At 41.2% G+C, this 27,692-nt stretch overlaps 2 protein-coding genes and 1 pseudogene across 3 annotated transcripts in view; 1 reads left to right on the forward strand and 2 right to left on the reverse strand.

Moving 5' to 3' along the window:
- Positions 1-14,460, reverse strand: part of reps2 (RALBP1 associated Eps domain containing 2) — a 30,980-nt gene extending 16,520 nt beyond the window's left edge. The window contains exons 1-14 of the mRNA XM_079574917.1: positions 14,021-14,460; positions 9,538-9,661; positions 7,193-7,368; positions 6,825-6,927; positions 6,261-6,364; positions 6,039-6,177; positions 4,763-4,826; positions 4,270-4,438; positions 3,022-3,072; positions 2,740-2,809; positions 2,422-2,490; positions 2,179-2,227; positions 561-697; positions 111-172 (exon numbers count right to left, since the gene is read on the reverse strand). Coding sequence (XP_079431043.1) covers positions 111-172; positions 561-697; positions 2,179-2,227; positions 2,422-2,490; positions 2,740-2,809; positions 3,022-3,072; positions 4,270-4,438; positions 4,763-4,826; positions 6,039-6,177; positions 6,261-6,364; positions 6,825-6,927; positions 7,193-7,368; positions 9,538-9,661; positions 14,021-14,218 — 1,515 coding nt within the window. The 5' untranslated portion in view covers positions 14,219-14,460. The remainder of the gene's footprint in view (positions 1-110; positions 173-560; positions 698-2,178; positions 2,228-2,421; positions 2,491-2,739; positions 2,810-3,021; positions 3,073-4,269; positions 4,439-4,762; positions 4,827-6,038; positions 6,178-6,260; positions 6,365-6,824; positions 6,928-7,192; positions 7,369-9,537; positions 9,662-14,020) is intronic.
- A 2,804-nt stretch (positions 14,461-17,264) lies between these two features.
- On the forward strand, positions 17,265-24,178 carry cltrn (collectrin, amino acid transport regulator; the record flags this gene model as incomplete). The annotated part of the gene is made up of 6 exons (XM_079575667.1): positions 17,265-17,336; positions 17,821-17,879; positions 18,065-18,150; positions 18,273-18,389; positions 22,448-22,642; positions 24,064-24,178. The coding sequence occupies exons 1-6, from the start codon at positions 17,270-17,272 to the stop codon at positions 24,176-24,178; spliced, it is 639 nt and encodes a 212-aa protein (XP_079431793.1). The 5' UTR covers positions 17,265-17,269.
- Positions 24,179-26,322: 2,144 nt separating this feature from the next.
- Positions 26,323-27,226, reverse strand: LOC306977074 (cytosolic purine 5'-nucleotidase-like; annotated as a pseudogene). Its single transcript has one exon. The product of its transcript is annotated as a cytosolic purine 5'-nucleotidase-like (transcript).
- Positions 27,227-27,692: the final 466 nt, after the last annotated feature.

The raw sequence follows: 27,692 nt of genomic DNA on the forward strand, positions 1-27,692 counted from the left end.
GCTGAATAATGAATTGACATTCAATGAACAGATACAAACAACTTGCTACATTTCCAAACATTTCCATCCAAAAAAAAGAGCCATATGTGAAGTGCTGTGACATGTCTCACCTGTGAAGGCGCCGGTCTGGGAGGCAGTGCAGGAGGTGGAGGCAACCAGCCACTTTTAGCTCCTGAACACAAAAATCCCCATGTTAATCTCGTGAACGTAGAGCATAATCTGAGCCCAGCTGCTTTTACACTCAACAATATGGAATACAATAAAACTACAGTTCCTCTTAATTGGAGGGAACTTCCATATAGTGTATACAACAGTCTCTATGATCAAAGATTCTCGAGCAATTACAGTGAGCACCAATCTATTAGCGGAACAGTTATTTAAATGAGGAACAGCAGTAATGCCTTACACAAGTTTTACAAAATATTAGGAAGACTGTCTGAGTGTCATCAGTGAATAATAAAACGTGTCTATTTAAGTCATAGACATGTGGGTGAATAAATGTGTTTTTTGTTTGGCACTGAATCTATAATAAAATATCTTTCTTTTCAATAAACTGTTACCTAACGCTCCCTGCTGGAAGAGCTTGTTGAGGTCCAGAGATGAAGCTCTCGAGTGGGACTTCTGCGGCCGAGGAGGGGGAGTGGGCGGCTCCTCTGCCTTCTTCATGGCATCCTCTATCGACGTGCTGGAGTACGACCTGAAGAGAACAGGGCATGGAAATCTTTACATGTAAGATACTGACAAAAGCCTGTGTTAAGTGTGAAATGCTCATTACTAAAGATCAGCAATAACATGACATTTACTTTTAGAGTTGATCTGGAGGACATCTGTTGAGCAAAACTAACCTCATCACTCTTTAGGGGGTTCATTTCCCTTTTGAAATGCAGGTACTAACTTCAAAAATCAATGAGCCAAACGCATAATAACTTAAACATGTGCAATTTTAGTCAAAAGTTCACTAACCTCTCCTAACTGAGCACATTTTTTCCAGTTGCTGCATGCTTTTAGATTTGGGTAAAACCATTACCCAAAGCTAAAAGCATCTCGACTGGATCTTATAGCCTATAGGCCAAGGCCTCATTTGAAAGCTAAGACCTACAAAACTCATCGTAACTTTTTGTCGCTTTGTCACAGCGTTTTTGTCACATTTTTTACCCATTTTTGTCATGTTTTCGGAGTTGTTTTGTCGTGTGTTTGTTGTTTATTGTTGCTTTAAAGCAGTACTAAGTAACTTGTTTACCTTAATAAATCCTTTTTGTAGTCCCTCTGGGAGTAATACAAGTGTTAATGGGATGATTGGAGGGTCTTTCATCTCCCCCTGGTGTCTCTGGCCAGAAAACAACACTTGCAGCGTTCTATGCTCCGACCCAGAGGCCCCAATACACACTAATGGAATCACGAAGAAGAAGCCAACAGGCTAACGGGCAAAGCTAACTGTGGGCTAGCGCCACTTAAACAGTATTTACAGCCAAGTTGAGTGAAAAAAAATATCTCCCTTTGTGTAATTGTATGTACAATATCCCTCTCTCCCTTTGTCTTTCCTGTCAGCGTAGTATTTACTCTCATGGACAATTAATGAGTAAAAAAACCTAACATGCTATGGGCCTCTCGGGGCATGAGTTACTTAGTACTGCTTTTCTGTCATCTTTTCGTTGCGTTTTTTTCCGCACTTTTTTGTTAGCCCTTTGTGGCATTTTGTTGCTCTTTCATCACTCTTTAGTCATATTTTTTGTTTTCTTGTCTAGCCCTTTTTTTCACGCTTTTGCTGCTTTTTTTGTCACCCTTTGGTTGTGTTTTCATCCTTGTTTTCGTCGCTATTTTGACACTTTTTTCCAAGAAACTTTTAGATTTGGTTAAAGCCAAACTGGAGAAAATGTGCTCATTTCAGGTTAAGTTCCTGAGTATTTTTTTTTAATACTATTGATTTAACACAAATGAATGAAAAACAAGTTACAAATTACAAAAATCAAGACTGTTATCAAATACTGCAGTTTTCCTTATTTTGTGCAGCTGCAATTGGAAGATTTATAAGAGTTATAAATCTAGGATATGGGCACTACAACTCGACTATTACGAGATGAGACCAGTGGCAGAGGCTGTTTATTTTTGTGTGCATTAACACTTCTTTCTTCTTCTGTAAAACACACATTACTGTACAGGAGGTTAAATGACTCTGACCTCGGTCTCGTTTTCATCTTCATCTGTGGGTCCAGCTCCTGCGGCGGCGCTAAAGAGAAACCATCACAACTGTGTCAGAGTTTAGTCACTTTGATGCAAATGAGCAACAGCCACTTCCTTCTGCAGAGCCACAAATAGCATTTTCACACGCGTTGCAGACACCGTAAACAAGGTCATAGGTAAATAAGATCAGTACAGTAAAAAAAAAGCCCTTTGCTGAGAAACACAAACTCGTCTCATTACCTGGTCGCTGAGGAAAAGTCCAGAGTTGTGAAGCGGGTGCGAATGCTGCTATCCTCACAGTCGTATCAGCTGACAACAATAAAATGCACACATTTTGCATAGTTTATTAACAAGCCAGAAGTGAAAACCTTGAGCAGTTTTAAATATAATGTTTGTAAATGTGGAACGTATTGATCAGCAGAACAAAACTCAATAACTAATACATACTGCTCATAAGTAAGTAAGTGAAAAGTAAGTGTAATTTACAAATATAATCATTGTGTCCGCCTCATACTTGACAAAAGAACTGCAAACAAAAGTCCTTTTTGTATGATGTACCTTGCTTTGTGGCTTCCTCAGCTGGATCTGGTTTTACTTGAGGCTGAAGTCTCTCCACGATGTTCAAATTCTGGAGAAAAGAAAGAAAATGCTCTTAATTGTCATAAACTGTAATAATGCCTCTCTGCTGCTGATGACTAATTACTGAACACTTACTTCACAATGTAGGAAGTAAAATGCTACTCGCAAAACGCAGTTAAGATTACTCCGAATCTAGCGCTTTAGTGCACTCTAGAGGAGGAATGAAGTACTGCGCATCAAAAAAACAGCAACGTTTCTCACCTGACTGTGCTTCACCTCTGTGTCCTCAAAGACGATCAGAGGCTCTACGCTCTGCAACAAGAAAAAAAGTCAATCCGTCTGTCTGCCTTGTTATGCTATCAATATTGGTCATTATTTTACAGCCAAAATTCAAAATAAAATAAGAATGAGTATATCTGTAAGCAGAAAACTCTCTTAAAGGAACAGGCCACTGTTTTTTCATACTGAGATAATGTTCTTGCCTGAGCTTAGATGAGTTGATGCGTAACTGTCTGGTCTTTATGCGTGCGCACAGTCACACAAAAACGGTGTTATTACGCCTTACAATATAGTTCCCCTTTTTATCTGCTTGAAAAATCAACATGTAGGGCCTGGTCGGTACTTGGATGGGAGACCGTTTGGTAACACCAGGAAGCCTAGCGAATGTAGTGAGTGAGTGGTTGGTGGTGGTCGGAGGGGCCGATGGCGCAGACTGGTTGCCTCGCTTCCGTCAGTCTACCCCAGGGCAGCTGTGGCTACAATAGTAGCTTACCACCACCGAGTATGGAGTGAACGAATACTGCAATGTAAAGCGTCTTCGAGTGTCCAGAAAAGCGCTATATAAAACCAATGCATTATTATTATTATTATTTTGTGTGACTATACTTGGATCGTGTAACTCCTCATGTGACCGTATTTAAATAGGGGAAACGTGGAAGAGCTTGGTCGCTTCTAGCTTGACCCCTGTTTGGCCCCATAGAGGAGAGGAGGAGAGGCTAAATGCTAACAACATGTTCGGTCTTTTTGTGTGACTGAATGCACGCACAAAGACCAGACAGGTACGCATCAACTCATCTAAGCTCAGGTAAGAACGTATCTCAGTATGGAAAAACAGTGGCCTATTCCTTTAAAGCAGTACATTTTAACAAATACATATACATTTCCTTTCAAAATCCAATGTGTTCAGTGTGCTTGGTTTATTCTTTGGTTTGTACTTTGGGAATAACTGATCTAAAGAAAAGAAAAGTATAGAAAAGAAATTGTGAACACAATGTGGCAAAGCATTCACAATCTATATCAGAGGACCACACGATTTTAAAATTTTGAACAGGGTGTTTTTGTACTAATCTGCTCCTAATTTAAAATAGGGTTGTACATTTCTTAGATTTATTATAAGCGAGTACATACAGCAACACTAGTGGGTGGAGGTTTATGAAATGAATTTGTCCACTTGTAAATATGCAATTCGACATTCTTTGTTAATAATACTGTAATTTTAGTGCTCCATACTTCAGGCGTGTCCGGGACGTCCTCCTCCGGCTGGACAAACCCCAGTCGTAGCGTGGGGGGCAGGCTCTCAGGGAGAGGGTAGCCATTTTTACGAGCCACGATCAGATGAAAGGCCGTGCAGAACTCAGCGAACGTGAGCGCGCCGTCTCTGTCCACGTCACTCAACTCCCTTTAAAACACAGGCGCAGAAATGAGAGAAACATGGAACTATCTCTGTCGCCAGATATGAGGTCAATGCTTTCCAATGCAGGAAGAAGAACTCAGAATGAATTAATTGATAAACATATTCCAAATGTCGGGAGAGAACTAAAATCAACCAGCCACTTGAGTACTTGTGGTCAGATATTTGCATCTGTATTTATCCTTAAAGTGGGGCTATAAAAGGCGTGTGAACAATCAATACAAGTGAGATTGAGCGGCTCTTAGTGTGAAACAGATCCGTCTGTCTGGCTCTGGCACAGACAGCTTCAAACCGGGATAAACAGTGACTCACCAAATGTGGGAGAGCTCCGGGATTGGCAGCTTCGACTTTGTGAAGAAGTCTTTGGCCACGGCTCCTACAGAAGAAAACAGTGTATCATTTAACAAATAACAAAAGTTTAATTGTCAAATCATTTTAGTCGTCACTACTGGATTCCGATTCCTATTATTGACACAGTATCTGAGGGGAGGCCAAACCATGATGGTATTACAGCAGTGTAATAGCTGGTAAAAGTGTAATAACATGACCATTAAAGTAATAACATGAAAGGACACATTTGTCATTGTCAATGTTTCATGGCAACATGATTCATTCGCTCTAACTCTGGATTACCAGAAAACATGGTTTGTATTTTCTTGGTAATAATGTAGAAGCAGGGTTGAAAAAGTCACTTCTCTCATTATCCCAAATAAAGTGAAATTTTCATGCTTTTCCCTTTAATGTGCAGCCAAATAAAGTGGGACCACAGCTATGGGCCTCAGGTGAGCTACGCCCTGGATTAGCATCTGTTATTTTCCTCCTGCCACAAAACAACAAAAACACATAAATAAAGGAATGAAATACTACAACCTCTATTCAACAGCTCCTGTGTAGTATCAAGAAACTAACGACAAACTCCAGTATCCACCTAACCTTTATGTAAATGTGGATTTGAATATGTTGCTCTACTGTTCTCAGATGTTCTACAGTAGCTTTGTGAACAGCAGCAGCAGCACATTCACAGTGTATCTGTATTCAAGGACATCTTGTAGATGCCATTGTTATGAATGGTATTTCCACAGCCCTGAGGCTCACAGGGGTTTGCCTGCTGCCATTCAGCAGCATCTGTTTTACTGCCTGACATTATTAAGAAGCAACAGTTGAACTAACATCAAAACTGTGTTTTTGTTGGAAAGGAACTAATTGATTGTTTCTCTTTGCTCTTTCTGTTGGTTTATACATGGATTAACTGTTCCTTAAAGTCAGCTATGATGACATGTGAAGAAACGATAGGACTAGAATGCGAAATAGGAGGATATGAGTGTCCTGGTGACCACTAGAAGAATCTGTGCTTGTACTAGTGATGTCTGTTTCAAAGAAGAAAGAAAGTGCTGTGACTGAGTGGCTTATACTCATACTACTACTTATACTACTTTTACTAGGTTTGATCCTCAGGCCAGGTGTCTAACCAGCTCTTGATCTGTAAATGTACTTCAGACATCAGCATCACTGGGGTCAAGATGGGTCAATATAGGACAATGAAATCTACAAATACAAAACACATGAACTAGAATGTAACCATCTGCACCTAGAATGAGTGCACTCAGATCTGGCTGCAGACACGTGAACTGGTTTGTGTAATACTGGAGCTGTTCTTCTGTGATCCTCCAGGGGTCATCGTCCAGGTAGTCCGCCCCCTGCTGGTCAAGTCGGTCTGTGGACCCCGCCTATAAAACAGAAACACAAAAGTAATATGTCAGAATGGCACCGAAGCAAATGCTAATAGCTATATTTTGAATTCAGAACGTACCCGAACAATAGCAGCAGCAGTGGGGTGGTCGACAGGGGGTTTGGTGCCGTAGTTACTGGGAGATGAATGTGGCTCGACAGGACGAGAGGTGTGAAAGTCATAGACTGAAAAAAAAAGCATCACCATAATAAAATACTCGACAATGGGAGTATGACAAGCTCCGTTCAAGCGATAATTTGAAGAATCCAGGCTGAAAATGATTCAGTTTAGCTGTGATTGTGACATCTGGAAGCATTTCATCTGCGGCCCTTGCTTTTCTTTTAAGTTTTATTATGAGGATTCAGGTTTTATTTATTTTAATTGGAGGTACTTTGAACAACTTTGGGAATGAATAGTGCTCAACAATTAAACTTGCTTTGCCTTGTTTGCTGTATATATTGTATACATCTACACATTGTACTGTACATCCGGATTACTCCTTTTTTGTACTAGACTACACTTTTAAGGCCCACATATTGGATTGTTTTGAAAATGTCGGCTTTTTGTACGGCATTATACTATTTTACAAAGTGGACTGATGCATTCTCTGAAGAAAAGTGTAACGATTATCAAACATGCTCTCACCCATGTGTGGCTCTGCTCCGTTCCTCGCGTATGGATAGTTTCTGTAGCTGGAGGGAGATCGAGGGGGAGAGGTGCAGGGGGATCTGGGAGGAGACCAGAGTTCCTACATGGGGCCAAACATTATGAAGCATTATTACAAACAGTACATATATATACAGTATATTGGCTCTGTGTTATGGAAAACATTATCAGCAAAACTACTACAAGTTGGAAGCCAGTCGTGTGTTAAGCCTACTACCTTCAAATTGTCTCAAATCCTTCTTTTCTCAATAACAAGCTATTTCTGATCTCGTGACTAAAGTGGGCTGGTATGTGTCTATGTTTAACAGTTGCTGCCGGTTCACTTGGTCAAGTTTCGCCAGGCTTGCCTTCTTCTCAGCTCCGGGCTCAACATGTCTGTAGATGCTCCTTTCCACTGCAGTCCAGGAAAACCCAGGCCCGGTCCCGCTCGGCGCCCCCTGGCCCTCTACTCCCCCTGCTGGAACGGAGGGATACCGCATCTCTGCCTCTGACTGCAGCCCCACAAATCTGGGCAGGGGGAGGTCTGAACAGAAAAAAACAAAAAAATGTGGTTACAGCATCAACAAGGGCAGAAGCTCGAATGTGGACAGAGGGATAAGTGTCCAAAGAGGATCTCGTGAGCCACGACCAGTACCACTTTTAACCTCTTACCATGAGGTTAAAAAAAAAAACCTCTACCAATGTGCCTTAACCGGGCACATTTTCGCCAGTTCAGCTTTACCCACGTCTAAAGGTTTCTTGACTGGAGCTTACAGACGTCGGAGTAACAGCTAAGCTAAGGCCTACAACACTAATTGGAACTTTATTGTTGCACTGACGCCACTTTTTTGTCACATTTTTAAAGGTACACTGTGTAACATTTTGGTCTATACGTTTCCATCAGAATAAAACATGCTCCTAATGACCAGCTCAACACAGAAAATGCTATTACTGCAGTGGGTAATCAAAGAATGGATCCGGATGAGAACCTACTTTAATCTCAAATTCTACTGACTTTAGTCGACATCTCCATGACAACGGGCTGGAGACGTACCCACTCCCAGGAAAGTTACAGTCATGTCTTTGAAGAGCTGAGCCGCTAACAGCAAAAACACTTGTTTGTTTGTTCATTTCTGAAGTGTATTCCAATCATGAAAATATCTGTCATGAAATAAATGTGTGTATTTCAATGTTGTTTATTGCGTAAAATTCTATGCGGTGTGGCTTTAAAGATGCATTACGCAACTTTTTATGAGGAAAAATCAAGTTGATATTTACGTGTATTTAACCTTGTAGTGAGCAAGTGGCTGCATGAAAGGTCAGCATGGCGCCTATTCTTTTGATCACGGTGGTCTCTACAATGCTCCAGGATCACTTGTTTTGTAGGTTTGCTGGTGAGAGGGTCCGTTGGCAGTGAAAACCTTCCAAACAAGTGATCCTGGAGCGTCCTAGAGACCACTGTGATGGGAAGCAAAGCCACCATGCTGACCTCTCATACAGCCGCTAAGTCACTGCAAAGTCAAATATGCACAAATATTAACTTGTTTTTCCACATAAAAAGTTGCATAATGCTGCTTTAAAGTGTTTTTGTCATGTTTTAGTTGTTTTTGGGGCGTTTTTTGGTCACTTTTTCATTGTACTTCTGTCACCGCATTGTCATTGTTTTTTTGTGTGGCTTTTTTATTGCTTTTTCATCATTCTTTAGTCGTGTCCTTCTCACACTTTGGAAATGTTCTCATCTTTTTGAACCACTTTTTGATTTTGTCACTGCTTCATTTCATTTTCGTCACGTTTCTGTCACTTTTTTGTCGCTTTTTTATCACTCTTTAGTCATGTGTTTTTGTCATTTTTAAAATTATGTTATTGTTGCTTTTCCGGCACGTTTTTGTCGCTCTTTTGTACCTTTTTTGTTGTGCGTTCATTCCCGTTTTTGTCCCTGTTTTGACGCTTTTTCCAAAAAGCTTTTAGATTTGGGGAAAGTGTGCTCGGTGCACGTGGAGGTTAAGAGATTAAAGTATTCTGCCTAAGCCCTAATCTCTCTCTGTCCTTTTTTACTATGTCAAAATACCTCACTGGGGAATAAAGGTTGTAGACTCCTGCTGCTTGTTTCATGTCCTGAACCGTAGCCAATTTATCCAAAAGATTTGAAATTAAATCACAGTATTACATAAACAAGTGATAAATTGGTTAAGCTTATAAATACTGTGCAGCTTCCAACTACATAAACGAGGCTCAGGGCCGCTCCTTTGAAAAAAAAAAATCAAACAGCGCTGCTTTTCCTTGTGCGAGTCTAGTAAATGAGTGGAAATCATAGCAAATCCTAGAGCAGAAAGCTTCATCTCAATGCCTTGCCATGCTTTTGCCACCATAAGACTGATGTAAACACAAAAAGGGCATTTCCTGCTTGCCTGACTCTAAATAGCTCATGCCCTATCCAGACTGAATTAATGAGGATGAGCGTCTTAGCGGCTTTTATTCAGCTGAGGTGAGATTCCGCCGCCTCGCTCAATCACCCGACCCTCACAGCGTCTCTGAACAAAAACCAGTCATGCTCCAAACCATCTCCCTTTTGCCCTTGTGATTGTGCGTTCTTATAATGAGGCCACGCGACGGCCCGCTTTCATCCAGATTAGACCAAATCCTGCATGCGAAGATAATCTGCTGATCCCTCTTGCTCTCACAAGACGCCGGGACAGGAGGACTTTAGACTCACTGGCCGCAACGCTCTCCAGGCGAATGGGGAGTCCGGTCTGGGCAGCAGCGAGGAGCTTCAGGGCCACATAAAACTGGGCCGTACCAAAGTAACCCAGACGCTTGGCCCCGCACACCTCCGTCACCTGCAAGACAGAAGATTGAGATGGTGAGATAAATAAGGAACTCGCCTCTTTATTGCACAGGGTTTCAGTGTGCCATGGCCAAACAAGTGCACACAAGACAGCTTTGAAATACATCCTAATGCAACCGGTCAAAGAGACATTGCTGTCTGATGCAGTGAACCAGACATTCGTACACCCAAGGGCTCTATGGATGGATGGATATCGATGTTCGATTTGATTTTGTTATTTCATACAAACAAATGAATGATGCTGTACTTAGACAGACCTTATATACAAACGTCAGCTGAAACAAAACCAAACGCATTCCTCCAGAATCATTCAACACAAAAATCTCCCATTGTCTCAAACAAACTGCTGAACTAGGAGCTGTTTCTGCCAAATAAATGCTGAAAACCTGATGATCTTAAAGTCCCATGATGATTATTTAGATTGACCAAAGTACAGAACCATATTTGCTTTTTCGTTGCTCTGTCTGGCACTGTGCTTAAAGTCCAGGCACGAGTCGCCCGCTCATATATCAGTGTATACTGACACTCGAGGCCATGAGGGTTAAGTGCCTTGCCAAATTATAAAAGGGCAATATCCCAGTAGAGAGACTGAACCAAAAGCATTTGTGTGGAGACGTTTAATCAATGTGACTTGCTCAAATTGCTTTGTATGTTGTAAGAAAGTTGAGTAAGGCATAAGCAACATACCTGTGTTTATTGACACAGGTTGTTGCTTGATTAGAGGTGCAATGAGGGCTTAGGGGAGAAAAGGATTAGGATAAGCAACAAGGAATGCAAGAAATAAGTGGAGATTATAAAATGGGCTTCTGCTGCTATGTGAATTTTCATTTTGTTTAACAATAAAATAACTGTAAATGAATGAAGACGATACAGTTATCAATGACCACATCAGTGTCTGCTTTGAGAAGATGAAGGGGAAACAAAATAATAATAATAACAGAGAAAGAGACTATGTTATAAATATATTTTCTTTCTCATTTTAGAAACGGAGTAATAAAAATGGCTGCTCATACACATAGATGTGGATTTGCTTGGGCTAAACAGTGCCATCACTAATCCATTACAAACATGTATGGAGGTAGAAGATAAACATGCGCTTAGCCGGGAGATGATGGCAACAGCGGATTGTCGTTGCTTACTATACACTGCTCTGAGATGCAAAAGTCTGGTACAAGTGTAATTTTTAATCAGAGCCACATTGATATTTATCCCAGAGAAGTAACAACTCCCTCACAGTCCGGTGCAAATTAAATGTGGTTTGACAGATCAACTCCAGTGCTTCGAGCAGCCATTGTGAAAAGACTATAGGCATTAATTCAGCTTGACCTCCTGAGACAGTTCAGGGGAAGGGAAATGATGAGCACATTTTATTGTAGCAACAGGGCCTTGAGAAACCAGAAGAACCAGTCGCAGAGACACACGTGGCCCGAGGAGAGAAGTTACTCCGAAAGAGGGAAAACTGCCAAAAAGTAACGCCACCAGCAGCGTTTGGACAGAGTTTGACGAAATCGACACAAGAGAAAGTTTGTGGGTCAGTGACGACGTCAGGAGAGTTTGTTTGAACAATTGTGGCAAAATGGGGTTTTTGTCGATGGATTTGACAATGTTATTGAGGTCTTCTCTGAGTGAGATAAGGACAGATCATGTGAAGTATAGATGAGTTCAATTGATAGTGCTCTTCTTTTGCACTGTGTCAAAAGTGTGAGCACATTCTGGATTGCATTTTACAAACTTTAAAACAAATACCTTTTCTTTTTTTTTTCATTTAGTCATTTTGCTCATGGCAATTCATACTGGAATTCTTTGGGCTTTTTAAGATGTTCCTTTTGCTTTTTAATTCTGTATTAGCTATAACAAGCCATTTGTTTAGACAATGTGTAACTATTTCCTTTCCCTGCTTGACCTGTCTGACAAGCCAAAACGTGCCAAGCATAAAGCATTATACTGCACTTTATCTGAACAAAAAGAATTGTTAAAGCTACTATTATTTATTTGAAAACCACGGACCTAAATGAACGTCTTTACTTCTGACACATCTTGTTGGTAGCACTGTATGATTATGTACCTCATATTCTCCTCACCGCATTGTGACATGCATGTGCAGTTCCCCGCTGTGTGCCGCGTGTGATAAACGTGACAACAGGATGTGGAAAAGTCACACCTGACTCAGTTCTGCAGCGGCCTGTGTCAACACACCGTTAAACAGTGAACTGGTCACTCTGTACAAACTACACGACAAACTGAAACGGCTCAATATGGCGGCAATGTTTCTCATAATCTTGTTTCACGTACTTAACACTTATCATTGTCAAAGTGAACTAAGTTGCGAGATGCAAAAACTTAATTCCTTCACCTGCTAATCTGTGATGCAGGCTGCAGCGTGAGAATATTCAATAAGGGCACAGCTGGACAGAGGCCTTGTCGATGCAGTGGTTCTCAAACTGTGGTACAGGCACCTTTGATATGTGAGAAAGCAGGCTCCTCTGCTGCTATTTTGTTCGTCTGGGGACAATCTTATGAATGATTTTAGCCTTTTTTGTGTTAGTTTCGAACGACTTCATGAAATCCTACTCCAAACCTGATTTAGAGCTGGTTTTGAATAGATTAAGCCCAAGTTTTGACCCTTGGAAAATCAGCCGTTGAGTGTTTGTCGACATAATGTGTTTAGTATATACTCAGCTGTAGCCATGCACTTGGTGGTGTCTTTGGTGTTTGGTTTAAAAGTCTGACATCCACCGGCTTATATTGAATTGACACAAAAGTACATGAGCTGTGAAGGTACAGCCGCTGCCACATTTCAATAGATGTTGAGTGAACACGTTCCGTCGGTGTTAGATTTACTCTGGTGTGCAGCACAAGATCATGTGAAAATATAACAATCGATCCTTGTGTGTGTAAGTGGCCAGAGGAATGACCACTCAGCAAGAACTAACTGGTCACTCCATCACAACCATCAGCTGTGAGCACATAAAAGTCCTCTTGGGGAAAGCATGACGCATCACTTCTCCTACCAACACTGTTCACAAGACTGCACAGATGACGTATATATGATTTAAAGACAACAGCAGTAATAGTTTTAGTAAGAGGCACAATTATTTCTTCTTCCATGGAGTTTTATCAATGCGATACCATTTAGAACCAGAACAAATGAGTAGTGTTAGCAGATTGTTTTGCATGGAAATTTCCCATGAACTCCTGAGTTTGAGTCCAGGTCTGGCTCCTATTTTTAGCATTGCATGATAAGACCTGTGCCCTGCCAGAAGTCAAATGCTTCTTTTCATTGTGTATTTGATATATCTTTTCTTTGTCCCCATTTTGTGTTAGCGGACCAACACCCGCGGCCGCACATAACACCTTCATAAAGGCAGGGCACAATAAAACAAAGAGAAACCACAACCCATGTTTTTGCTCTGACCCTTTGACACGTTGGCCCACACAGTTGAGTCCCGGGGCATCCTTCACAGCGCTCACACAGAGGCCGAGTGTCAGTCTGCCCCGCGTGGAGGTGGCACCGCTCCAGAGACAGACAGGAAGGAAGCCACATCGCTGCCAAACTTCCTGACAGCCCCACACTCACAAAGAGCACACATCATCAGGAGCTGACCCCGGGATGGGGATACTGTGGATGCTCATTTTATACGTTTCCAACAGGGTGGTGGGTCAGAGAAAGCATTGTAATAATATTGCACTATTGCAACTCTGACTCCATTTGCACAAACTTGGACGGGAACAAAAGACAACCAACATTTATCTCTATATAGGAGCCATGAGGTATTACATTTCTACAGCTATATCTGAACAAATAAAATACACAATGGCATCAATAAAGGATATACTTAAATATATTACAATGTTTTGCTTATTATGCCAATCACATTCACTCTGTCCTTATTTAATGACATGATATGAGCAATACGGGTCCAGGATTTTAGCTTTCTAATTGATTCTGAATCTTCTTTTCAACACATTTCAGTCTTGTAGAGTCCAAACACAGACAATATGACCAAAGAAAACATGACTGAGGTCCTATAAGGTCACAGTAGGAATCTATCGTTTTAGATTGTAGTATAAAGTAGTAGTAAGAGTGGAAATATTTGAGAAAAATGTATAAAACCTACTGCAGGAGTGACTTGAGCACAATAAGGATTAGTGGCTTACCCCTCTTCAGAGACAGAGGGGTTAAAGAAGGAGGGGTCCTCATAGTGGTATGATGATACAGCCCAATGTCTAGCCAAGACGTACGAGAGAACAGCAAAGGCCAACCAAAGCAGACTTTAAGGGTTCACTGGAGCTGCTGACTCTGTGCTCCAGCATGTCATGAGTCCGCGCACACACACAGCACAGCACTTACTTTATGCAGGGCTTCGGGCGGCAGCTGAGACGCCTTGAACAGCTCGGCCACTTTGGGAGACGACAGTTTTCCCGAGCTGTCGACCTGGCACACGGCGTGGAGACCCGAATAGTACCGCTGCTCGTGCTCGTTCAGGGAGAGGAAAGTCCCGGCAGCAGCAGACACCGCCGCCGCCGTAGTACCGGAATCCTGCTCCATTCCTGCCTCCGGGCTTGACGCATGGAGCAGCCGCCGGTGCCTGAGCGCGCTGCGAGGGGAAAACACTCACGGATGGTCAGCGCATCCCGATGAGGATGAGGAGGATGAGGATGAGGAGGATGAGGATGACGAGGCTGCGGTTTGGGTGGATAACAGGACGGTCCCACTCCCCGCAGTGGTGTGTTTTCCTGTGACAGACGCACACCGCCTGCTTCAATAGTCCACTCCTCTCTGCTGCCTATTGTACCGGTTGTAGCAGTTCCTTTCGGCACCTGCAGGGGTCACCCGAGTTCAGCCCTTTGTTGTTATTATAATGATTATGTTATTATGATAATACACAATGGCTATTGATATTGTGTCTATATAAGAATGCATTTTGACCACATAAATATAAGCCTATTTTTATCCTAGTGGACCAAATAGTTTTTTAAAGCCTCCCTCTTTCTTCCTCATTCTGGGTTATCTATTCTTCATACCCTCTTGTGTAAGGAAACGTAGCCTACGTATTGATATCAGGTTGATTAAAACTAAAAAACAATACAAGTAACTTAAGTAACTTAAATAATTGATTTAATATGAGGTGTCTTTTTTAGCCTGCTTGTTCTCTGCTGCCATCTTGTGGCATAGATGTTTACTGCATCAGTATATTAGAACAATAAAACTTTCAGATGTGATGATTAGTACTTCAAGGATAGAGACAATTCTATCTATTAACTAGAGCTTACATTGAATTTAGCCAGAAGCAAACAGAAATCACAAATGCTGAGTCTGATCACACTATACTAAATACAAGTCAATACAAGCTACAAAGCACATGAAGAGAGCACTCTGGCACTCTCTCTGCTAAAAACGTCAATCCAATACAAACAAAGCATTCCGACAGTAGATGCAAAAAACTCGGCCCTCCTTTAGGCTGAAGTTCATGAGCCTCACCGCCTTGAGGATTGAAACTGTCTCTAAAACGAGAGGTCTGAGATTTGAGGCTCTGCAGATGTGTCCCATGAAGAGAGGCAGGAGAACGGGGAATGTGCGGGATGATAATCAGGGGTGACGGTGATTGCAATGGAAAAGCGGGTCGTCCTAAAGCTGAGAGGTTGTCGGTTAGAATCCCGGCTGCTGCAGGTGGTCACTGTGTCCTCCGGGAGATTTAACCCAGTTTACCAGCTGTATGAGTGTGAGAGACACCAGGATTTTTTCACTTTTCAAATCCTGGTGTTGACCTTCAGAGCCTTGCATGGTCAGGCTCCCTCCTACATTAGAGACTTGTGTCCTTACACCCCCTCTCGGAGGCTGAGGTCTCAGGATCAGAACCTTCTCATGGTCCCTCGTACCCACTACAAGACCAGAGGAGATGCTTCCAGGTGGTCACGCCGACACTCTGGAACGATCTTTCCTTGCGCGTACTTGATTGTGTTGATGTTTTTGAGAGTAAACTGAAAACCGACTTGTTTCAGAAAGCGTTTTAGCTCCGGTGGAATAAGGGTTGTTTCATGACCACCATGTTTTGTGACTGTAAATGTAAATGTAAATGTACTTTGTATTTCTATTTGTAACTTTGTGAAGCACTTTGTGACATCTGTCTGTGAAAGGTGCTTGTGCTATATAAATAAACATTCCTTACTTACTTCAGAGTAGCGCTTCAAGGTGTACGCAGGTTTCTAATCACAATACAAGTGTAGGCCATTATGATCATACCAGCCCAATCTCCTTTAAAGGTTTTAGACCCATAAAATGTGGTGACATCATCCAAACCCAGTAAGAGGTTTGTCCAAAGGTTGTGCCAAAGACATTCTGGTATAATTTCAGATGGAGTTCAGGAGCCGTAATAAACATGTGACTTTCTGATTTTAAAATAAATATCCAACACAAAATGTACAATGACTGTCTGTGATTAAGGCCCCTTTCAAATTAAAATGTTTTAATAAACTACAGGCTTAAACATGTTGCAAATACTTACTGATTTACTGTCAGTCTAAAATGCCACAATATCAATCTTACACGTCCTTTATTGACATACACACAACCTATTAACAATCCTTTAGCATTTTAATGACTTCCCCACATCCACTTCTCAACAAGAGATAACTTTGGAGATGACAATTTTATATTGTTTTTATATTACACAGCTGAAGGTTGTTGTCTTTTATTGAACGATGAGCGTTTTATGGGAGCAAAAGATCATTCCTGGTTGCCCTGTCAAGGATTGGTTTCCCATGAAGTGCAGCGTAAGGCATTCTGACCGGCTTTGTTCAAAAATTAACCAAGTCGGACGAGTTTCCGTGAAGGAGGAACGACTATAAACCGTAACAGAGATCACAGTCAGTTCCAAACGCTCAACAAAGTTACCTCTCTGATATCTTTCTGCATTTCTAGGCACGTACAGTCAGTGTCTTTGTGAAGATACAATTGTTTGTACAAGTATTTATGCAAAATGATGTCTTTGTCAAATGGTGTACAAATACTCCTTCTGCTACTCACGCCACTAAACAACTACATAACTTATAATAATTAGTACTTGTCTGAAATGATCTCTTATGTGAATTTGTAGTCAACTTGAATGCAAAGGCCTGTGTTAGGGCCATTTCCCCGTATTCATAATAATTTGGTGAGTTTTTTTTTTTTTTAAGTAAAATTGAGCTGAACTGACCCCTCAAAATACTCCCTTATCTCCTCTGAGGCCAATCAGACAGGGAGGGGGATGTTACTTTTAATCATTGCCAAACAAGGTTATCAAGATGCTAGTAAATATCTCAAGCTGCAACACTGTGACTAGCACTGAGTCAACAGCCACCTTGTGTTTTGTTTCTTTCTTTGGCTCAGCCTCTTGCTGCCTTTACTCTTATCAGCAGAAGAGGCAAGAGCAAACACTGCCACTCTAATGTACCATAGTGACCTATTCAGGAGCACTCCAGCCATTTTGGGAGAGCACAGAGCAGAGAGGCGGGAGAGGAAGCTGCAACAGGTGCGCCTTAACCATTAAACCCAGTGAGTGTTCACTGTTTGCTTTCACTGTCGCAACACTCGGATTTGTCCCGTTGTTTTCTGTTGGAAATGCTGAAGAAACTTCTGTTCCTGCTTTGTGCCACATCAGCTCTGGCACAAAATGTATGCCAGCCAGGTGAGTCCAAAACTCTTTCTCGATTATTAATAAAACAGTATGAAGATGATTTAAAATTGCAGCAAATTGGAATGATTGAAAAGTCGTCTTGTTTGTTTAAACTCTGTGCTTCTATGAGGAATGTCGTTTAATCTCTCGACTGTGTCTGAATAGAGTCATAACTCAAAGTTTGTTTAGTTGCATCCATTTCTCACACGTTCCTCAGAAAGTCTCATAATACATTATCTCAATGAAATTTACCTGTAAACACTAACCATGTCACATAATCATTTATGTTTGGAAGCAAATGTCATTTTCGGTTTTATTTTCCAAAACTACTGATAGACTGAAAGGCTATTAGATATGTAGATGCTTCTGAGAGGACTGGCAAGCACCATTAAGAATCAACTGTATAGTAGTAATAGTAATTGTATTGTAACAGAGCTAATAGTGGCAATACCTTTTCATGAGAAAAGTTAACTGCTCGTCCGTGTCCCTGTTTTAGATGCTCCAGGGAGCTACAAAGTTCGACTCAGCATCAACACAGCTCTGGACGACCAAGCCGTATGTATTTAATTCATGCATTTATTATTCACTATGTTTAAAGTTTGCAATACTATATCAAGTCAGTCTTTGTAATGAAACTGCTTGTTAGACCAGGCGGTGATACATTGCCAGCCTGTTACTGAGTCTGGGGACAAAGTTCACCCAATTTACCCCAGCTTCACTGAACACAATTACTTTTACAGTACACGTGGAACGACAATGAGATGTACCTTTTCCGGGCCACAATTGCATTTGCCATGAGGCAGCAATTCCCCGGACAAGAATATGAGTAAGACACACCATCCATATGTATAATTCACGTTTTCCGGATAAAATTGTTAGTGTTTGGGCCACTCTACCCTCCTATGCATGTGGCTAATCTGACTGCACTGTTGCCTTGCACTTTTGCAGGGTGTCCAATATCCTGGTGTGTGAGTTAAAGCCGCGGGTGTCCTTCTGGTTCGTGGTGACGTCGTTGGAAAACCCAGCGACTCCAGTCGGAAAAGAACTAGTGGAGAGTGCCGTAAGGTAATGTACTATCTCACATGCAGCACGGAGAATTGGAGATCAATAACAATTTCAACTCAATCTTATTTGTTGTATGTGGCCAAATCTGAACAGAATCTCGAAGCAGCACTAAGACCATATGCGCAAGCCGTATGTCATTGGTCTGAAGAATCAATTCTCATCAAAACTGCTAACATTTTACACACAGACGTAAGGCGAGGCAAGGCGTATTCATTTATCCCACACATTTCATACACAAGGTAACTCAATGCGCCTCATTCGTATCATTCTGTAAAGTTTTCACATCCTCATCCACATCCAGAAAAATGCATAAGTGTGACATCATATGAAAAGAGCCTATTCGATCTGGTCTGGGCTTTTTATTATTTTTCGGAGAAGCCGAATGGAGCAGTGACACTAACTTTTGTTTTCCGGTAAATAATAAAGAAATTCTTCCAAACGTTTGACCAAAACAGATAAAGAAGTCAATATCTCGGTTAATTATGTTGTCCAGATATGTTGAGTATACTCTTCTACCATATATAGTAAGATTATACATACGACTCTTCCGGTGTCGTGCAGGGGTGTCATTTTGGGTCGTGGGCCCGAAATTCGCGGGACACATATAACATGAAGAGGAAAATACTATTGAGGAGACGTTTTTCGATAAATTAATAATAATGATGAGCTGTGACTTTATAATGGTATAGTAATATTGTAGCCACAGCCACTCTGGGGCAGACTGATCATTTACCACATGGCTGTAATGTGTTGTTTATATCCTGATCTCTTATGCCAGTGCCCTCTGCTGGACGTGTGTTGAATTTTCCCCTATTTTTAAATTTTGGTGGCCCCCTAGTAGCTGGAGTGGGCATCCTGATTAATTTTTTTACAGGAACAGGCCACCGTTCTTCCATACAGAGATACAGGATGTTCTTACCTGAGTTTAGAGGAGTTGAAGCGTGTACCTGTCTGGCCGTAAGTCACAAGACCGAAGATGTTGTTAGCATTTAGCCTCTCCTTCTTTCCTCTATGGGGCCAAACGGCTGTGAAGTTAGAAGCAACCAAGCTCTTTTTCCTATTTAAATACTGTTACGTCTGCACAGTAACATTTTCACTTTTTTTTTACTTTATTAACATAAAACAAAGCTTACAAATAGCACATAGACAAAGGAAAGATACACAAGGGTAAGGTATTAGATTGATACACATTTGATTCTTAGGATCATTCTTGGGTTCTGCATGGCGTGGATATGTGGTGTGTGTGAAGTAGGTGTGAGATGTGGATGAGAGAGAAAACAAAAAAGACGATGAAAGCAATAATAAATCATGAGAAACAAATCATAGGACATGAAAAATGATGATAGTAACAAATAATAGTACAGAAACAATAATAACACAGGTAAAGGTAAACTGAATGGGGTAGTGAACGTGAGAAAGGGTAAACATTCAAGATTGAAATAAAAACAGACCATTTGGATTAGGAAGAAGAAACAAAGAAGAAACTACAAGAACAAAACCCAAAATATAAATAAATAAAACATAAAAAATATACACATATCTATTCAGAGGATTCGGAGGTCAGCATAACATTTGGGATTAATTGCTTTACCATGCATATCTACATATAATTACGCATTATGTAAATACACCCGTAATGTTTTCCACTTTAACAACACCTGGTCTTTTTGCGTGACTGAGCGCACGAACAAAGACCAGACAGGTACGTATCAACTCATCTAAGCTCAGGTAAGAACATATCTCAGCATGGAAAAACAGTGGCCTGTTCCTTTAAAAAATCCTAACATAAGAGACTTGCTTTTTTTTTTTGGTGGCATTTTCATGAATTTTTTCTCTACAAGTCGAGGGCTGGATTAAATCATCTCGCAGGCCGGATCTGTTGTGTTTGACACTTTCGGTGTATTGTGTTAAAATGTCATGGCAATACATATTTATACTTTGATTAGGCAACAGAGATTCATGAGTCCCATGACCGGATAAATGAACGGGGTAATCTGGAATCCAAGAAGCTGATAATACACACCCAGTGACACCACAAGTCACTCGATGTTGACTTCAGAAGGAATAACCAGTGAAAATGAGAAAGACATTGTTTTTTCTTTCTCAAAAAATGGCACATGAAATGACGGTAACACTAAACTTCAAAGTCCTGCCTAGTCTCCCCATTGTCTGAGGATAAACTGGACTGTCTCTGAGCTCTACTTTGTGCAGCGCGGATTGAATTAAATTCTTATTTTCGCCCCGAGTCTCCTCTCTCTTTGAAGGTTTTCCAGTTACAAGTGTGTGTGGATCCGGCACACTGGAGTAATTGCCTCTCTCTGAATGAGGTGCTCTTTGCTGTAACCTCTGAGTACCTGGGGCGCTTTTACGCTTATTTTTACTCCAGATTTAGGGATGATTTAGACACAGGAGAAGAAGCCAACTAATTGCTAAACCCTAAACCATGGAAATTCAGCCTTGGGCAAAAGATAACAAATGGCAATGCAATTTGAAAATGGTCTGTCATTTTGGTCTGATGGAAGTTGTGTCCATGAGAAAGATATACTGTAACTGTGTGATTGATGCCGGTGTTGGTGTTGGAGAGGTCGAGGGTGCAAGCTGGCCGCCACACTGTCCCGGGGCACTTGAGGCTACTGTCTTGCTTATTGAGCTCATCGCCATCAAGTGTTTTTGTTTTTTTTAAATGAAGTGATAGACATTACAGAGATTGAGTTATGGACATGCATGGTGCATATTTACATAAGTGAGGAGTGGTGTCATGGTGTCAGTGACAAGGCAAGGCAAGGCAACTTTATTTATACCGCGCATTTCGTACACAAGGCAACTCATGCGACAACACATGATCTTATTCATTTCATTTAGTTCTGTTTGAAAGTTTTACTTAAAGAGGGGGTATTATGCTTTTTTCAATCACATAGCACCAGTCTATATCACACTACAATGATGACGAAACCTTCTGTTTGTCTGTAAATGCAGTAAATTAGAATGACTGCCTTGTATAAAATTGCTCTCTCAAAATGGCTGTAGCAAATGTCTTGAAATAGGCCTCTGTCTCTTTAAGAACCTCTGACTCTTTCCGACACGCCCTTTCTGTGGCATCAGTGGGGAGGGGGTTCTGCTGAGGAGCAGTGGTTGGTTACTCGGCTGATGACGAAAGCTCGGAGGCGTCTCCAGGAGGTGGGGGCGTTCCTAGGAGGACTCAGGCAAACTTATCCCTAAAATGGCTGCCATCAGAGTTTTTACAGATACTCAAAAATACGTGAATGTGCCAAGGCAAGACTTCAGGCATGTTTTAATGAGGGAATGTCATAATAACATGATGCAAAGCTTGAAAAAGTCGATTTTGCATAATAACCCCCCTTTAATTTAACGTCAGTCTCATTTAATCACGAGTCACGCACAAGCTTCCTTTCCTGTTGCACTCCTTTTGTCTTTTGCATTGTGTTGTGTCCTCATTAAATGGGAATGAGGAGTGAATAACAAGTTCAAACGGAAAGTGAAGATTAAAGTGCAACTGGTAAAGCTACCAATTTCACCAGAACAGAGTATAAAGCTGTGGTAATCAATTTATTTTCTTCTAGTAGAGTCAAAGTTTTTTGCCATCCTAGATCAACATGGTAAACACAGAATTTTTGAAAGAAAAAACCCTGTGCGCTCTTTATTTGTCAAAATATAGCACATTTTCCTCTATAGCGCGAACCAGGAAGTCAGGGGCTAAATTAGCACAGTGTTAGCTTTGACGGTCCATCCTGTTCACACTTCAACTCTGTCTTGCTTTGAACTACTAAATACTTCAGACTTTCACAGTTAAAAATGTATTTAGGTAGTGCAGCCTTAAGGTGAAAAGCAAAACAACTAACACTTAGGTTGCTCTGCTGTTATCATGACAGATATTCCAGTATAGTAGCTGTAGTAGCATAATCATCATCTGTGTTGGTGTTATGCCAGATTCCCTTCCTCATAGAGCACTTGCACTTGTACTGCAACACTTGGTGGCTTATTTCTTGCAGATACGGTGCAGATGTAACGCATTACAAACTTATATTTCTACCCAACAGAAAGTCGAGAAATCGAATCAACAGTGCATTCCTGCTGACCGACCAGACTCTGGAGTTTTTGGGGATCCCGCCCACACTGGCCTCTCCGGTCGTCCCCGCCACCGAGCCGTGGCTCATCGTGTTTGGGGTTGTCATGGGAGTAGTCTGCGCCGGCATCATCTTCCTCCTGGTCTCTGGTGTTGTCCAGAGAAAACGGTAATAAGCTGACATGCAGTTGAAAATGATCATCAATGGTTAATGAAAGGGAGTATGATGACCCCTTGAGGTGACACAAACTCACTGGATTACTTTTCCTCATCATGTCCACTACCTGTTTTCACTTCACAAAGCTGGGGTAGCATTACAGGGCAATGAGATCAATTTGGGTGCATGTGAACAAATAGGCAAATAGATACATATTTTCCGCAAACAGGCAGATCCTCATCATGTAAGTAATATAGAGCTCAGTGTAGTTGTGATAATTTAACTCTTTTTATATCTATGGAAGAGTAAAAACCTAAATTAAATTACAATGTTAGGCCTATAACCTTGTCTTTTCTATTAAGTTCTTTGCTATCTTATATTTATTAGGTTTTCAAGAAGTTGTGAATATAGCATTGATAGCTTGGGCAAGGCATGTTTATTTACTGTATGCCGCGCATTTCATACACAAGGCAACTCAATGCATCTTACAAAAGAAGAAATGCGAAATTACAGTCAGGCTAACTTTAAGGCAAAGCACATACATAAAAAATATAAAGACATGGGAAATACACAGTACACGAGGTCAGGTGTTGGAATTTATTCTTGGGGATTAGAAGGACGACCGGCCATTGACCAGGGGGTGGGGCTGAGGAAACGTGCTGATGCAGATGTAGAACGACGGGGGGGTGGTTGGGGGGGGTATGTGTGTGCAGTTGTTTACAATCTGAATGTCAGCGTTATGCAAAATATGAGCCAAGGAGCTCAGCCCTTTTCTAGTTTGGCTTGGCCTTGAAGGGAAACTGTTGACGGCGTTGGAGAGATAAGATCCAGCTGCTTGAACCTCCTGTCGCAGGAGGAAGAGAATTATTCCTGTAATAGGTCAATAATGTATAATTAATTAACTTTTACTTGGTCTCAGCTTTAGTTCTGTTCTCCTGAGCAGGTAGCTTCCTTCACAGTTCATTCCTTTTCCTCACAAAATATAGTCCACCATTCCTTAAGTGATAAGTATGTGAGTAAGTGGTTGATAGCAATCTAATGATGCAGACTGGTAGCCTCGCTTCCATTTGTCTACTTCAGGGCAGCTGTGGCTTCAAATATACCCTGGCACTCCCAAAGATGGAGTGAATGAATAATGCACAAAATTGTAAAGCAACTTTGAGCACTTGGAAAACCGCCATATAAGACTAGGTTCTGGTGTGCCTAAATGGAAAACTTTTTGATGCACCAGTGCAACCAACCCAAAATGTTTTTGTGAACCAAATAACTTACAATAATAAGATATATGGACTTTCTGTTTGTTTTTTTCTCGCAAAAACAGTGAATTTCACACAGAGTATATAGGTCCTTGCTCTCCTTCTGAATCTATCTGAAACTGAAGAATTTCATGAACATACTCTAAAGTTAATGGTGTTGTGTTTCACTTGTTTTAGCAAAAAGAACAAAAAAGCACCAGATGCGGACGAAGAGACCAGAGAGACATCTGAAAACCCGGACGGGATTTACAACAGGTCTTTTTCAGACGACGACAAATTCACACAAATGTAAAACTAAATGCACTGTTTTATGAAACAACGCTCCAATTAGAAAAAAAAAAGTGTTTATTATTTATGACCACGCCTTTACCTTTGAGCCAATGCATTATTTTTTAAACCAGCACCCCTTCTCAAGCACTATTTTTATCTATTGACCTAGAATGCATGTATAATAAATTAAGTACCCGTATGTGAAGAGTATGTGTAAATAGAAATCTAAATAATTGACTCTTGTGACCTTTCATCTCAAAGCCTCTTCTTACAACCACAGTTTGTTTTGATGTTTGAATTCTTAATGGCTATCCCTTATTTCAACCTGGATGTGACCTACTTTTAAGCACTGATGCATTTGGAAACCAGTGCATTTCATGTAACATGTTCAAAGTATCATATATGCACTAATAAATATATTGTTCCACTGATTTGAATGTGATCATGTAGTTTCTATACAGAAAAGTGGCACAGGGGATTGGATGTTTGCAGGAGGTCACTAAAATACTGATAAAATTCACTGAATGTTCTGCAATAATATATAAAAAACAGAAATTTACACTTAAAAAGGAAAACATAAAAAGCGAGAATCTTATTTTCTGTCTGCTAAAGGCCAAGTTGCTGAAGCAGCGCTACTTACTTGTAAATGAATGTCACTTTTCTCCAGCGTGCCCTTTCCGACACTGTTGTGTAAAGCGCCTCAGATATTTGAAAAACAAAATGTTCAGATTGAAATAAGTAGTCAGAAAGCATAAGTTCTCCAGGGCCCGAAGAAGGAAGCCATTTTCTATTATGAGCCATTTATTTTATGACAAAGAACGACAGGAGGTTGAGGGGCCCAAACCTTCTTGCCCCAGTCTGTCGACGGCCCTGGCTCCAACATGAGGTAAACCTCTATGTTTGTCAGGGTTAAGGTTAGTGATAAAGATGAGGAGAGCGCAACCCACTGAAATGTCTTTGTTTTTTAAAGTCCACCTATAGTAAATTCTATTGATTGGTAATAATTTGGAAAGATACAGATGTCTGGTCACAGCTGTTCATAAACATAATAATCACCGTCATCAGAACGTGTTAAGTGTAGGTCTGAACTTAGTTGGGCTGTGGAAAACTTCCTGAAACCCACTATACAAAGTGTGTCGGCTGATGATGCCAACTTTCCTGTGAACTGTGAAGGCAACTTATTAAAATGCCAAAGCAGTACAATGCTCTTTGATCAGTGGCATACGCCAGAGAGGAGCAACGAGTCACACTCTTGATCAAAAACATTGTTACGGCTCAGCCCTACACTCAGAAATAACCAACTTTCTGTGCTTTCTTTAGCTTTGTTTAAAAATAATTCAAAAAGTAATTTAGTTCTTGTAAAATGTTCTTTTCCAATTCAGGTAAACCAGGATTATTTCTTGTTTCGACGACTCCTCTCCTCCCACTGCTGTAAACAGTAAATCTGGTGACTCGGTGGATTTTACTGTGAGTTGCTGGTGCGAGAGGAGTTTCTGTCCAATCATGGTGCTTTGTGAAGCATTGAATCAAACACAGGCAACTGTTCTAATGAAACGCATCAGGCCGAGTGTAAGTGGCTTCATGAGGTCAGCCTAGTCCCACCTCAGCCTCCGAAAGACCTCTCCGTAATAAATGAAAAGGAAAAACATATTTAATTGTATTGTGTTGGTTATGAAAGGGCTCAAATCAGGCTGGGATTTTTTTTTTAATTAGGACTAACAACCTCAGAGCGTTCCAGCTGAATAAAGGCTGGGGAGCCGACTCTTAGGGCTGTTATGAACAGGTGTGTGTTTTCAGAATCAACTCTCCCTACGGGTGTCAATAAAGCAGTTTGTAATTTCATTTTTATGCTGCATAAAAATTACCAATAAAAAATGTTTGTCACAAAATCATCTTGCGACCCCTTTCAGTGTCCCTCGACCCCCCAAGGGGATTCTGACCCCCACTTTGGGAACCATTGGTCTATGTGAAGGCACACATGGGCAAACAATGAACTGTGCGACAGAGCGAGGCTCCTCGTACAAGCGGGTGAACACTGCATTACAAGCGTCAGGAGGAAGTTGAATCCAACCCACTCATTCTCATAGACAATACACAGAGATCTCTCGCGCCTGATGCTAAACAGGTGTTTGGTCTGAATGTAGCATAATGCTGTGATAAAGTTGCCTGCCTTCTAGTCCTCATCCTCCTCATCATCGAGGAAGAAGATGAAGTGCGGTGGCTGGATGTTGCTGATGGAGTGGGTCACCTGTGCTGTTTACACTCCTCCCTAAGGTCCTGCTTGTGGCGGTTCTTTGTTGCCAAGGGCGACTCATTGTTGTCCATGATGTTGATGTGAGTGTGCTGCACCGTTGACTCGTGAGACATCAATACATATGCTGCTCTGAACAGCTGAAGAGGTTGTACAGCAAATTAATAAAGGAGGCAGCACAAAGGTCAGCGCGTAACGCATAACCTGAGAAACAAACAGAGTCCGTCATGATCTGCTGCGAAACAGACTGTCCATCATGCCGTGGCACATGTCCATATCATGGGTCACTTTCTTGATGATGTCGGTCATTCAATATTGCTGCTGTCCAAATGTTTGTAAAGATCAGCGAGAAAGCAGTTTCGAGACAGAAGCTCTTCAAATATAAAGCTTTGGTTGGTCCACACAAGAAGCTCTTGGGCAAGCTCTGGTATGACCAGAAATGTCCTCCAGCTCCGGCACTTCTTGGATTTGAGGATATCACCAAAAATGTGGTCTCCAATATATACAGTATAGTGTCCTTTCCCTTGGGTCCCAGTAGGTCACACACAATATCTGAAGAACCTTCAGAGTAAACAGTGTCGTGAGCGGTCCAGTGTATGTTCCAATCTTCAGACGACCTGAAGTTGGGTCCATACACACAGTTCCTTCTCTCCAAGAATCAGGGGTTACAAGCATCCACCAGGACCAGGTCAAAATAGGATTGCCAAGGGCTGTGGGGTGTCCTTGGCTTTGGACCAAGAGGAAACTCAGAAAGGTCTGTCATCATTTTCTCTGTATATTTATAATCACTGCCAAAAATACTTTGGCAACTTCATTCATGTGACTCTGGAGAAGTGGAAGCTTTGGATCTTTGACAACAAACTTTTCCAAGTTTTCAATTGTTCTCTCCCTTAATGATCATGCTCTTGTATCATCCATTTGAAGCCAGTTTCACAGCTAGAATATCTGAAGCAGTTGCTAAAGAATTTGACTAAACATGTGAAGAGGTGGTACGTCTCAGGAAGGTTGAAAAGTGTTGAGGATGTCGCCGCGCTGTAGCAACTTATAAGGATAAATCTCGCTGCGGTCTGGCCCTCTTTTAAAGTTGAATCCGTGCACACAAATAAGAATATTCCCATTAGTATCACTTTGAGCACAAAGTGTCAAAAAACTGGCCCCTGGTTGGAAACATGGGGTCATAAACAAAGTTGAGTAATAGTGGATAAAGTAATAGTCTGTAAGTTTAAATGTTTAACAAATAAAATAGATTGTGTATAATTGACCGCTTGGGCCTGCAATTTGACAT

Source organism: Gobius niger (assembly GCF_951799975.1).
Source record: "Gobius niger genome assembly, chromosome: 17".
Taxonomy (NCBI): domain Eukaryota; kingdom Metazoa; phylum Chordata; class Actinopteri; order Gobiiformes; family Gobiidae; genus Gobius; species Gobius niger.